A 14,060-nucleotide genomic window follows, 5' to 3' on the forward strand; every position below is an offset into this window, starting at 1 on the left:
CTTTGCTCTCTTCTCTCTTATTTCTTAAACTATTTTGTGATTTCTGTAATTTCTTTGTGATTTGAATGCATTTTTCCTGTAGTGTGAAGCACTTTGAATTGCCTTGTGTATGAAATGTGCTCTACAAATTAACTTGCCTTGCCTAGATTAGGATTAAGTACAGTTATTCTTAAAGTCTGAGGTTGGTATTGGGAATCAACAGAAAAATGTGGGCGTCAATATTGAAGTCCCTGGATGAATGTCTCTTACCAATTCCCATTGAGACTGTCCTGTATAAAAGTGCAGCCTTAACCTTTGCAGTCTCATTTTTCTGTCTGTGTGAATGAGTTTTCTGTACGTCTGTTTTTAATGGAGCTGAATGTAACCTATATTATTCTGGATGGTTTTATGTACATAGAGCAATACAGAGTGCTGTATTTTATCATCATGTTTACAGCTTATGTCCTCATTCTCTGCAGTAACAGCACGATTGTATGTCTCATTTGGATCCACAAAGACCTGCATGAACCAATGTACTTTTTCATTGCTGCTTTGTTACTTAACTCTATTATTTTCAGCTCGGCTCTTTATCCTAAAATACTGACAGATATTTGGTCAGAGAAGCAGGTTGTGTCTTATTCCACGTGTCTTTTCCAGTGGTATATATTTTATGCAATTGGAGGTGCTGAATTTTGGTTGTTGATGATGATGGCCTATGATAGGTATTTGGCTATTTGTAAACCTTTGCAATATCCGACTGTAATGAGGAAATCCAAGGTGAATGTGTTGTTAGCAGTAGCTTGGATTGTACCGGCTTGTCAAGTTGCAATAACAATCACAGCAGCGAGTCAAAGAAAACTTTGCACTTTTATTTTCCGAGGGATAATTTGTAATAGTACAGTTTACAAACTTCACTGTGTTCAATCAGCTGCATTGCATATATGGGGCATGTTTGTCTTGTTAAATTTCACTTTTTTACCATTAATCTTTAACTGTTTTACATACACATGTATATTTGTAATTACCACCAAAAGAGGCCCGGAGGTCAGAAGGAAAGCACTGCAGACGTGCTTGCCTCACTTAGTGGTTTTGTTCAACTTTTGTTGGCTCGGGGCATTTGATGTGATATTGGCTCGATTAGACACAGAATTGCCCAAAATGGTGCGTTTTATCATGAGTTTTCAGCTCATTCTGTATCACCCTCTCTTTAATCCGATCATCTATGGACTTAAAATGAAGAAAATATCCACACATTTGAGGAGACTGCTCTGTGTAGGAAAACCTGATACGGTTCATGTAGAACAAAAATAAAAACTTGAGTAAACATGTTACACTGTGAACATGCTTAAGTGTTTCTTTTCACCAAGGCCAAAAGTTCAGAAAGACTTTGCCAAAGAAGGAGCCATTTTGTGGTGATATATGTATATATTTTTTTAGCTTTTAACTTTATAGAACTGTATCATGTTTACAGTGAACAGGATAAGACAGTCACGCTAAATCCACAGTTTTTGTCCAATATTATGTGAACTAGATTCACAAATGATGGATACTATCACCGATACTGATACTATACATTTGTTTTGGAGGTTAAAATGCAAAAAAGATAGTAGTCGATAAAGAAAACAAGAATATAAATATATAAATGTGAATCATACACTATATATTAATGTATCATAATTTTTCAAAGTGCTGTGAGTGTGGATGAAAGTTGTCTGCTCTTGTGCACGTGGGAGCATGTTGAGGCTTCATTTGGGCTGATTTGTGCAGCTTTAGTTTATGATGTGTTAAAAATTATTTTATAGTTCAACTCTACAAAATAACACAAGTGCGATGATCACAGGGCTGTAAAAGTTTATATCAGTCCCTTATAACTTGCTTTTGATTTATATTTTATAATTTGGATGTCGATATTACGTGATTAGTTAAGTATCCCGCACATTATGTAGCTAGACTATGAACTACTCCCACCTCAAATGGATCTATAGAAATACTTAAGTCTTTAACTTTGTACTGTAACTTCGCTTATATTCATCATCATCACCAGGTTTATTTCAAAAGATACACAGTAAAAAACATTATACACTCAACATACATAAGAAACATTTTTTGTAAATACTTCACCCATAAAGCTGTCCTTAATGTGGAGCAGATGGTATTAGTCATAATATTAACAAAACAGTTTTACATTACTGCTACCTATCCACCTAAAAACTAACTATGAAATGTTAGTCCCTTGAAAGGAAAGCAGAATGTTAAATAAGTTGTACAGGTCCTCTAAATTTTCCTAGTAGCTCCAATTTCAGTTTCCTTTTAAAAAGAAGCAAATATGTAACTGACCGTGGATAAACCAGTCACAAGTCTACCCAGAGACAATTCAAAGCTATACAATGATGTCTCACTCATGCACATCTGATCATATTTCGTCATAAGGCGCTGGTACAGCTGGCCGCCCGGTGTAAACGCTCTCTCTTCTTTCTCACACTTATTGTGCTTTATCTCCTATATTTTGTAAATATAGTTAGTATATTTTTTCTATTTTATTGTACGATAGGGACACGCGCTGGAATAGTTTTTTAATTCAACTGTTTTTGACTTTTTTCGGCTGGATTTGAGCGTTTTTCGTTGCGTTCGTTGTGTTGTTGTGACGTGAGCTAGCTCCGAGCGAGCCCACCAGCCCCTCCCCCCCCCGCGCCCTCCGGCCGCGCTAAAGTACGGCGTGTCGTCGGTACACGTTTATATACACGTTTATATGAAAGAGGAACTTCACGAACGATCGGGACACGCACTGGAATCGCCTTAAATTAACTTGTTTTGACTTTATTCGGCTGGATTGAGTGTTTTCGTCGTGTCGTTGCGATGTGTCTTGGCTCTGAGTCCCCCAGCTCCGGCCCCGCCCCCCGCCCGGTGCCGTACCGCGTTTACACAAAGGAGGAACTAATGAAACTGCGGAGAACTGTCGTCTTACCCGGAGATCGTCACGTTATCCCAGCGGACATCCTAAGGAAAACGCAACGAAGCAGACGGGCTGGACGTAAACTCCGAGAGAAGAGAGGGACAAACAGGAAGTCGGTTCCCGCCGTAGTCATGGGTAACGTGAGGTCCCTTCAAAATAAAATGACGGAAATAGCGAGCCTCATGCGGTCCCAGAGGATTTATAGGGACAGCAGCGTCTTGATTTTCACAGAGACCTGCTCTCCTGCATTTGTAGGCTGCAAACACAGCATCCACAGGCTCTCTTCCTCATCTCTGGTGACTTTAACCACGCTTCTCGCTCTTCTGTTCTACCAACATACACCCAGTATGTTACCTGCCCCACCAGAGAGAATAGAACATTGGACTTGTTTTTTGCCAACACCAAGGAGGCTTATTCCTCTTCCCCCCTCCCTCCCCTGGGCAGCTCGGACCACAACCTTGTACATCTGAGGCCTGTGTATGAACCCATCGTGCGCAGGCAGCCTGTGGTGTCCCGTGAGGTGAGGATGTGGTCTGCTGAGAGCGAGGAGGCTCTGAGGGACTGCTTCAGCACCACTGTCTGGATTGAGCTTTATGACCCACATGGGGAGGACATCAACACCATCACAGAGTGCATCACGGACTACATCAACTTCTGTTTTGAGAACATTGTTCCCTCCCGGACGGTGCGGTGTTTTCCAAACAACAAGCCATGGATTAACCGTGAACTGAAGGCTCTGCTGAAGGAGAAGAAGAGAGCCTTCAGGTCAGGGAACAAGGAGGAGCTGAGGACTGCGCAGAAGGAGCTGAGGAGGAAGATCAGGCAGGCTGAGGCCGGCTACAAGAGGAGGATGGAGGAGCAGCTGCAGCAAAAGAACATTCAGGGAGTGTGGAGGAGCCTGAAAACCATCTCGGGCTTCAAAATCCCCCCTGCCCAGACAGAGGGGGATCTACAGTGGGTGAATGATTTAAATGCTCACTTCTTGAGGTTTGATCGGTCACCCGCCCCTCCCCCTGCACAGCTGCATGCTCCCTCTTCCACAGCTGGACAATGCCCTGCATCTGTTCCTCTTCGCTTATCTGCCCCGGACCATCAGCTCCCCACTTCGCCTGGACTCACCCATCCCCCCAGCACACGGTCCCCCTGCCAACCACTGACTGTCACAGCAGCACAGGTGAGTGAGCTGAAGAGGATTAAAGTGAGGAAGGCAGCAGGACCTGATGGCATCAGCCCCAGGCTCCTTAAGTCCTGCGCAGATGAACTGTGTGGAGTTATGGAGCATGTCTTCAACATGAGCCTGAAGCTGAGGGTGGTACCACAGGTCTGGAAGACCTCCTGTCTGGTACCTGTGCCTAAGACACCGCGCGCCAAAGACCTCAACAGCTTCAGGCCAGTGGCTCTCACGTCCCACCTGATGAAGACACTGGAGCGGCTGGTCCTGGACCACCTCCGCTCCACCGTGAGCTCAGCCATGGACCCGCTGCAGTTTGCATATCGGTCTGGCATCGGAGTGGAGGACGCCGTCATCTCCCTGCTGCACCGCTCTCTCTCTCACCTGGAAAAGCCTGGCAGCTCTGTGAGGATTCTGTTCTTCGATCTTTCCAGCGCCTTCAACACCATCCAGCCGCTGCTCCTGAGGGACAAGCTGGAGACGGCTGGTGTGGAGTATGACCTGGCAGAGTGGATCCTGGACTACCTCACAGACCGACCCCAGTTTGTGAGAGCCCGGAACTGTGTGTCTGACACTCGGACCTGCAGTGTGGGGGCGCCCCAGGGCACTGTCCTCGCGCCCTTTCTCTTCACCCTTTACACTGCAGACTTCAGACATGACACGGACAGCTGTGTCCTGCAGAAGTTCTCTGACGACTCAGTACAGTACAGAGGACTGGCGCAGGACTTTGTGGACTGGTGTCAGCGGAACCACCTCCTCATCAACGCGGGGAAGACCAAGGAGATGGTGGTGGATTTCCGCAGACGCCACCCCACTGCCCCCTCACCAGTGAACATCCAGGGACGGGACATTGAGAGAGTGGACTCATACAAGTACCTGGGTGTTCATCTGAACCACAAACTGGACTGGACTCATAACACAGACTGTACAGGAAGAGCCAGAGTCGGCTCTACCTCCTGAGGAGACTCAGGTCTTTTGGAGTGACAGGGCCACTCCTGAAGACCTTCTACGACTCTGTGGTGGCATCAGCCCTCCTGTAGGGTGTGGTCTGCTGGAGCAGCAGCATCACAGAGAGGGAGAGGAAGAGGCTGTACAGAGTCATCAAGAAGTCCAGCTCCGTCCTGGGCTGTGCTCTGGACTCGGTGCAGGAGGTGGGGGACAGGAGGGTCCTGGCTAGATTCACATCTATGCTGGACCATGAGTGTCACCCCCTGCAGGACACTCTGTCCCCTGCAGGACACTCTCTCCGCTCTGGAGAGCAGCTTCAGTGAGAGACTGATCCACCCTCGATGTGTGAAGGAAAGGTTCCGTAGGTCTTTCCTTCCTGCTGCTGTCAGACTTTATAACAAAAACTGTTAGTCCTGAACACTCGCAATACTGACCTAACCTAATACTGATGTGCAATTCTGTCATATGTGCAATTACTGTGAAATTCATGTGCAATCTATGTGCTGTCGTGACACATTCATGTGCAATTACTGTCGGGATCACATGCAATGGTATTTATGTATTTATTTATTTGTCTATGGCAGTTTTTATTTATTTATAGGAGATCTTCTACTGAAAGTGTTTTTCAGACTTCCTATAAGTGATCTGTTCTTCTGTATCTACCTCTGTATCTACCTGCGTTGCACCAATGAAATTTCCCCATGTGGGACAATAAAGGAATATCTTATCTTATCTTATCTTAGAGGAAGTTGTGGTCATTTGAATGTATACAACTCTCAAAACCTTTCACTGAGAAAACGGGGCTCAAAGTTTTTCACCTGAGTGAGCCCAGAGTCACAGGGGGGCTCATTTGCATCTCATTGAGATAAGCCCTCCCCCCTGTCACACTGACACCACCTTCCCCCTACAGCTGTGTTGTTATTGATGTAGTGTTATTTTCATTAGGACTTGAACTGGACTTGAATCAGAATTAGAAGTTACTATATATAAATGGAAATATTTGGATTACAAAAGGCCCCGAATAGCATCAATGAATCAGAACAGGGTTTATTGCCATTTGTCGATAAACATAATTCACAGGTGATTCAGTACATAATAAAAATGTATTAATCCAAGAATGTGAAAGTTATTTTCACTTTAACAAATCACATCTCTACCATCCAGAAGTCGGAGTTGAATTAAATATTTACTTTTGATTCCGCATTGGGGGATTAGCTAACAGTAAACCGCAAAGCACCATAAAACACACATAAAGCACGACCCACACAACCCACGGGTCAAGAAATACTACATCATTATATAATTTGTACCGAACAACGCTGAAAAATAAGCCGATAACATGGTGATAGCAAAGTTTAGCTTTCAACTCAGCCCACGCCCCCCGGAGCTAAAAGCCGGTTTAGCCACAAAAACCAAGCAAAGCACCATAAAACACACACAAAGCATGCATGCATGCAGGGATCTTTCTTTTCATGGATCTTTTTTCTTTTTCATTTTTTTGTACTACGTATTCCATCTTCAATGCCACGGAATATGACGGTGTTTTCAGTAGCCATGTGGCTATCAGTTGATTGGCCAAAAAATATCGACAATGTGCTGGCTAGAAATCTGTGCCCTCCCGAGGAGCGCTGGAAAAAGACCCGAAAACTACCCATTAATAACAGCTTAATGTATACGTTTAAGACAACCAATAGTGTTATCTGAAGCACAGAGGGGGAGGGGCTCCTTCATAACTTCAACTTGCGCACTCTGCAAAAAAAAAAAAAATCACACATTTGAAAAAAAATAAATCTTATTTTGGCTTTATCTCAGTTTGGTCAGGGCCGACTTGTGGCGGTTTTACCCGTTGTCAGTCACATATGAGGAGACTTGTATATTTCTGTCCAGCTCATTCCAAACCTGTGGGCCTTTACATGCTTCCCTAAAACTGGTGTACTTCAATTTGATTTGTTTTGTCCTTCAGCATAGACTTTCTTCTTGTGTTGTAGTTATGAGAGGGTTTAGAACTGGAAAGAACTGACAGTCTCTAATTTAGTTTTTTTTTTTTAAACTATATTGTACAACATACAGGCATTATGAAATACATTACTCAGTGAGTTTCAGAAGCTTAAGTTTACAGAAAAGAGAATCAGAGGGAGAGTTAAATCTGGCCGCAGGAATTGCTCAAATAGTTTTTGTTTCTAATCATTGTAGCTTTCCAAGATAGCTTGGATAGGAATTAAATCAGATGACATTACATTCGTTTAGATGTGGTTCAAATAGAGACCTGCACAAAGTTCTACGAGAAGAACATGTCTCAGTTTGAAAAATAAGCCAACATATTTGGATAATTTCTTAGTGAGATATTCAATGTGTTTGTTGAAGTTGACAAATTCGTCAATTTGGATTCCAAGAAATGTTATGTAGTCTAATGATTCAATAGCTGTGCTGTTCATAGTGATCCGAAGATTGAGTTTTTACTACTTCTATTTGAACAAAATGCAATGAATCTAGTTTTGTTGGTATTTAACTGTTATTTATTGCATTTGAACCAATCTATTTTCTCCAGTTCACTATCTACAAGGTCTTGAAGATAATGTGGATTTTCAAAAGAAGAAATACGTTTGTATCATCAGCAAAAATGAGTGGATGAAAATATTGGAGGGATTTATTAAATCATTCGCATTTAATTGTTTTCTGAGTAGATAACCCATTATTAATGTGCATAATGCTCACTTTCATTCAACTAGCTTTTAAATGGTCACATTTAAACCACTTCAGCGCAGAACCTCTGACACCATAATACTGCAAGACGACGAAGACACCAATTCCACACTCACCTTTTATATTCTTTCCCAAAAAATACAGGATACCATTCAAGTGGCACTCTTCTCCATCCATCGCTTATTCTGGTCCGGGATTCCCAGATTTTTCTAACTCCAGACACTTTCTCCAGACCCTCTCGGGGATTTTGATGCGTTCTCAGGCCAGCCGAACGACATAGTCCCTTCAGCATATCCTGGTGGAGGAGCAGCAGCTCTACTCTGAGCTCTTCCCGTGTGACTGAGCTCATCACCCTACCTCTAACGTTGCACCCAGCCACCCTGTGGAGGAAAATAATTTTGACCGCTTGTATCCACGATCTTGTCCTTTTGGTCATCACCCAAAGCTCATGACCCTAAGTGAAGGTAGGAACGTAGATTGACCGGTAAATAAAGAGCTTTGCCTTTCGACTGAGCTCCTTCTTCACCACAACAGTCCGATGCAGCAACTGCATCACTGCAAAAAGTGCACCGATCCGGCTGTCAATCTCACGCTCCATCCTTCTCTCAAAATTCTGTCAACAAAACCAGTGAAAGTGAAAGGGCAGCCCTGGTGGAGACCAACATTCACTGGGAACTGTATAGAGCGTATAGAGAGTATAGAGCTGGTCCGATTTTCCTCGATCTGGACAAAAATCACACTGCTCCCCCTGAATCCAAGGTTTGATTAATGGTCGGATTCTCTTCTCCAGTAGGAATTGACCTTACTACTTTTTCCAGTACTTTGGAGAGTGTCGGTAATGTGGGCTCTGGAACCCATCTCCTTGAGAGGGGCTGGACCCTCCACTTCTCTGGCGTTGCCCGTGGGGAGAGGGGGCAGATGAAGAACCGTTCATCTGGAGTAGAGACCATCTCTCCAGGCAGTTGAGGAGCATCTGGATCCACCGGTCATCGATGTGCCAGGTTCATTCCCCATGGGGGTGAAAGAAGAAGAAGAAGAAAATTTAAGCCGCAAGCGGCATCCAACGGCCCTCACAAGATGCCGGGTTTTGTTGTATCTGTAAGTCATAACTCCTAAACAATGGCCCCCTTACTCTCATTTGAATAGCACGATTCTGTGCATTGGCATGTCAAAATAACACAACTGTCAGTGAACTTTGCGGAACCTGATAAGTTTATATATTAAAAAAAATATACATTTTAATGCCCCACTCCTGAAGATGAATGTCACCATATTTAAAGTTGCATCCAATGAGAAGTTTGTAAAAATATATAATGTGAACATTGGTCTAACATAGGAGGTTAGTTTTATTGCTACAAAACTAGGCACTGTTTCAATTGGCTTTCTTGATCGGAACGCTAAAATATAATTGTGTGCTAAATTTCATGAATTTTCACATGTGAATGAACATGTGTGTATGAACTCATTGTACACAGTGCCCCGTGTGGTGAGGTGGTCTGCTGAGAGTGAGGAGGCTCTGAGGGAATGCTTCAGCAGCACTGACTGGACTGAGCCTAATGGCCCACATGGGGAGGACATCAACACCATCACAGAGTGCATCATGGACTACATCAACTTCTGTTTTGAGAGCATTGTTCCCACCCGGACGGTGCAGTGTTTTCCAAACAACAAGCCATGGATTAACCGTGAACTGAAGGCTCTGCTGAAGGAGAAGAAGAGAGCCTTCAGGTCAGGGAACAAGGAGGAGCTGAGGACTGTGCAGAAGGAGCTGAGGAGGAAGATCAGGCACGCGGAAGCCGGCTACAAGAGGCGGATGGAGGACCAGCTGCAGCAAAAGAACATTCAGGGGATGTGGAGGAGCCTGAAAACCATCTCAGGCTTCAAAATCCCCCCTGCCCAGACGGAGAAGGACCTACAGTGGGTGAATGAGTTAAATTCTCACTTCCTGAAATTTGATCAATCTCCCATCCCTCCTCCTGCACAGCTGCATGCTCCCTCTTCCACAGCTGGACAATGCCCTGCATCTGTTCCTCTTCACTTCTCTGCCTCGGCCCGTCAGCTTCCCACTCCACCTGGACTCAACCATCCACCCCAGCACACAGTCCCCCTGCCATCCACTGACTGTCTCAGCAGCACAGGTGAGGAGAGAGCTGAAAAGGATTAAAGTGAGGAAGGCAGCAGGACCTGATGGCATCAGCCCCAGGCTCCTTAAGTCCTGCGCAGATGAACTGTGTGGAGTTATGGAGCATGTCTTCAACATGAGCCTGAAGCTGAGGGTGGTACCACAGGTCTGGAAGACCTCCTGTCTGGTACCTGTGCACAAGACACTGCGCGCCAAAGACTTCAACAGCTTAAGGCCAGTGGCTCTCACGTCCCACCTGATGAAGACACTGGAGCGGCTAGTCCTGGACCACCTCCGCTCCACCGTGAGCTCAGCCATGGACCCGCTGCAGTTTGCATATCGGTCTGGCGTCGGAGTGGAGGACGCCGTCATCTCCCTGCTGCACCGCTCTCTCTCTCACCTGGAAAAGCCTGGCAGCTCTGTGAGGATCCTGTTCTTCGATCTTTCCAGCGCCTTCAACACCATCCAGCCGCTGCTCCTGAGGGACAAGCTGGAGACGGCTGGTGTGGAGTATGACCTGGCAGAGTGGATTCTGGACTACCTCACAGACCGACCCCAGTTTGTGAGAGCCCGGGACTGTGTGTCTGACACTCGGCCCTGCAGTCCTTGCGCCCTCTCTCTTCAACCTCTACACTGCAGACCTCAGACACGACAGGGACAGCTGTGTCCTGCAGAAGTTCTCTGACCACTCTGCCATCTACGGACTCATCATCGGACTCATCACGGACGACGATGATGTGGAGGACAGAGGACTGGCGCAGGACTTTGTGGACTGGTGTCAGCGGAACCACCTCCTCATCAACGCGGAGAAGACCAAGGAGATGGTGGTGGACTTCCACAGACACCACTCTACTGCTCCCTCACCAGTGAACATCCAGGGAAGGGACATTGAGAGAGTGAACCACCATCTGAACCACAAACTGGACTGGACTCATAACACAGACAGTACAGGAAGAGCCAGAGTCGGCTCTACCTCCTGAGGAGACTCAGGTCTTTTGGAGTGACAGAGCCACTCCTGAAGACCTTCTACGACTCTGTGGTGGCATCAGCTCCTGTACGGTGTGGTCTGCTGGAGCAGCAGCATCACAGAGAGGGAGAGGAAGAAGCTGGACAAAGTCATCAAGAAGTCCAGCTCCGTCCTGGGCTGTGCTCTGGACTCGGTGCAGGAGGTGGGGGACAGAAGGGTCCTGGCTAGATTCATCTCTATTCTGGACCGTGAGTCTCACCCCCTGCAGGACACTCTGTCCCCTGCAGGACACTCTGTCCACTCTGGAGAGCAGCTTCAGTGAGAGACTGATCCACCCTCGCTGTGTGAAGGAAGGTTTCGCAGGTCTTTCCTTCCTGCTGCTGTCAGACTTTATAACAAACACTGCCCTGAACACGTGCAAAACTGACAATGTACTACCATTATATTCATGTGCAATTACTGTCGTACTCACACGCAATAATGTCACATTATATGTATATATATATATTATTTTGTCTTACGCTAGATGTTTTTATTTTATTTTATTCTATCTTTAATTACGCCATTCCTTATTAAGAAATGAGAGGTTCTGTCTATAGGAGTTTTATTTGTAAGAGTTCTTTCTATAAGTTATCTGTCCTTTTCCTCTGTATCTACAGCGTTGCAACAATAATTTCCCCATGTGTGGACAATAAAGGAATATCTTATCTCATCTTATCTATTTTGGAAAAACTATATTGTTTATAGGCCATTCTAAAAAAAAACAATAATTGAAATATTGGCAAAGGTTTGCAGCACACACTGTAAAACATAACATACATATTTTGATAAGTTTTCATGCCCAAGTCCCGAAGATGATTCTCACAAAATTTTGGGTTGGTCAGGCAAACGCTCAAGGAGGAGTTTGTAAAAGTATGTAAGAGTAAACGCCTCAGTCTTAATTTTGTTAGATCTGAGTGCTGCTTTTGACACTGTCGATCATGGGATCCTCTTACAGAGACTAGAGGACTGGGTGGGCATCACTGGCACTGCCCTAAACTGGTTAAGGTTCAATCTGGAAGACCGGAAGTACTTTGTTGAAATGGGTAACTGTGTCTCAGACCACATGCCCCTGACCTGTGGGGTTGCCCAAGGGTCAGTCCTGGGACCCCTTCTGTTCAACCTCTACATGCTGCCAGAACGCTGCTGCTCGGGTCCTAACTAGAACCAGGAAGTACCATCACATTAGTCCTGTTCTCAGGTCTCTGCACTGGCCCCTTTGGCTCAGAGAATAGACTTTAAAGCAGCTCTGCTTGTGTACAAGTCTCTCCATGGCCTAGCACCAAAGTACATCTTGGGCATGTTAGTGCCATATGAACCATTTCGGACTCTGAGGACCTCAGGAACCGGCCTCCTGCTGGTGCCAGAGTCAGGACTAAACATGGGGAGTCTTCTACTGTGACGATGTTCAAATCTAAACTAAAAACAGTTTTGTTTAGCTGTGCATATGACTGAAAGGATTTTTCTTTGCTCTCTTCTCTCTTATTTCTTAAACTATTTTGTGATTTCTGTAATTTCTTTGTGATTTGAATGCATTTTTCCTGTAGTGTGAAGCACTTTGAATTGCCTTGTGTATGAAATGTGCTCTACAAATTAACTTGCCTTGCCTAGATTAGGATTAAGTACAGTTATTCTTAAAGTCTGAGGTTGGTATTGGGAATCAACAGAAAAATGTGGGCGTCAATATTGAAGTCCCTGGATGAATGTCTCTTACCAATTCCCATTGAGACTGTCCTGTATAAAAGTGCAGCCTTAACCTTTGCAGTCTCATTTTTCTGTCTGTGTGAATGAGTTTTCTGTACGTCTGTTTTTAATGGAGCTGAATGTAACCTATATTATTCTGGATGGTTTTATGTACATAGAGCAATACAGAGTGCTGTATTTTATCATCATGTTTACAGCTTATGTCCTCATTCTCTGCAGTAACAGCACGATTGTATGTCTCATTTGGATCCACAAAGACCTGCATGAACCAATGTACTTTTTCATTGCTGCTTTGTTACTTAACTCTATTATTTTCAGCTCGGCTCTTTATCCTAAAATACTGACAGATATTTGGTCAGAGAAGCAGGTTGTGTCTTATTCCACGTGTCTTTTCCAGTGGTATATATTTTATGCAATTGGAGGTGCTGAATTTTGGTTGTTGATGATGATGGCCTATGATAGGTATTTGGCTATTTGTAAACCTTTGCAATATCCGACTGTAATGAGGAAATCCAAGGTGAATGTGTTGTTAGCAGTAGCTTGGATTGTACCAGTTTGTCTAGTTGCAATAACAATCATAATATTTAGTCAAAGACAAATTTGCACTTTCATTTTCCAGGGGATAATTTGTAATAGTATGGTTCAAAAACTTTACTGTGTATTTTCAGCTGCATTAAGCATATGGGGCATGATTGTCTTTTTAAATCTCGCTATCGTCCCATTAATCTTTAACTGTTTTTCATACTCAAGTATATTTGTAATTACCACCAAAAGAGGCCCGGAGGTCAGAAGGAAAGCACTGCAGACTTGTTTGCCTCACTTAGTGGTTTTGTTCAACTTTTGTTGGCTCGGAGCATTTGATGTGATATTGGCTCGATTAGACACAGAATTGCCCAAAATGGTGCGTTTTATCATGAGTTTTCAGCTCATTCTGTATCACCCTCTCTTTAATCCGATCATCTATGGACTTAAAATGAAGAAAATATCCACACATTTGAGGAGACTGCTCTGTGTAGGAAAACCTGATACGGTTCATGTAGAACAAAAATAAAAACTTGAGTAAACATGTTACACTGTGAACATGCTTAAGTGTTTCTTTTCACCAAGGTCAAAAGTTCAGAAAGAATTTGCCAAAGAACAGCAATCTTTTTTTTGGGGTTTGATTTTTAACTTTGTAGAATAGAATTACAGTGAACAGGATAAGACACACTAGAACCAAAGTTTTTGTTCAATATTGTGTGAACTAGATGTTCAAGAAAAATGGATACTAGAAGGGTCCTGGCTAAACTCACATCTATGCTGGACCATGAGTGTCGCCCCCTGCAGGACACTCTGTCCGTGATCCACCCTCGCTGTGCGAAGGAGTCGATTCACAGGTCTTTCCTTCTGCTGCTGTCAGACTCTACAACAAACACTGTTAGCCCTGAACATGTGTCATTCTGATTCATAAACATGTGCAATACTGTGACAATGT

General features: G+C 44.2%; 2 protein-coding genes across 2 annotated transcripts; both read left to right on the top strand.

Moving 5' to 3' along the window:
* Window positions 1-318: 318 nt before the first annotated feature.
* On the top strand, window positions 319-1,290 carry LOC140359119 (olfactory receptor 4B13-like). Its single transcript, XM_072443987.1, has one exon. The coding sequence runs from the start codon at window positions 349-351 to the stop codon at window positions 1,288-1,290; it is 942 nt and encodes a 313-aa protein (XP_072300088.1). The 5' UTR covers window positions 319-348.
* An 11,375-nt stretch (window positions 1,291-12,665) lies between these two features.
* Window positions 12,666-13,637, top strand: LOC140359120 (olfactory receptor 4B13-like). Its single transcript, XM_072443988.1, has one exon. The coding sequence runs from the start codon at window positions 12,696-12,698 to the stop codon at window positions 13,635-13,637; it is 942 nt and encodes a 313-aa protein (XP_072300089.1). The 5' UTR covers window positions 12,666-12,695.
* The last annotated feature ends 423 nt before the right edge of the window (window positions 13,638-14,060 follow it).

Source organism: Eucyclogobius newberryi, unplaced genomic scaffold (genome assembly GCF_026437365.1).
Source record: "Eucyclogobius newberryi isolate DKJ021-1_F unplaced genomic scaffold, fEucNew1.0.hap1 SCAF_14, whole genome shotgun sequence".
In the NCBI taxonomy this organism is placed as follows: Eukaryota; Metazoa; Chordata; class Actinopteri; order Gobiiformes; family Gobiidae; genus Eucyclogobius; species Eucyclogobius newberryi.

Coding starts and splice junctions, on each gene's coding strand:
- LOC140359119 (XM_072443987.1), top strand. CDS start 349: ATGGAGCTGAATGTAACCTATATTATTCTGGATGGTTTTATGTACATA.
- LOC140359120 (XM_072443988.1), top strand. CDS start 12,696: ATGGAGCTGAATGTAACCTATATTATTCTGGATGGTTTTATGTACATA.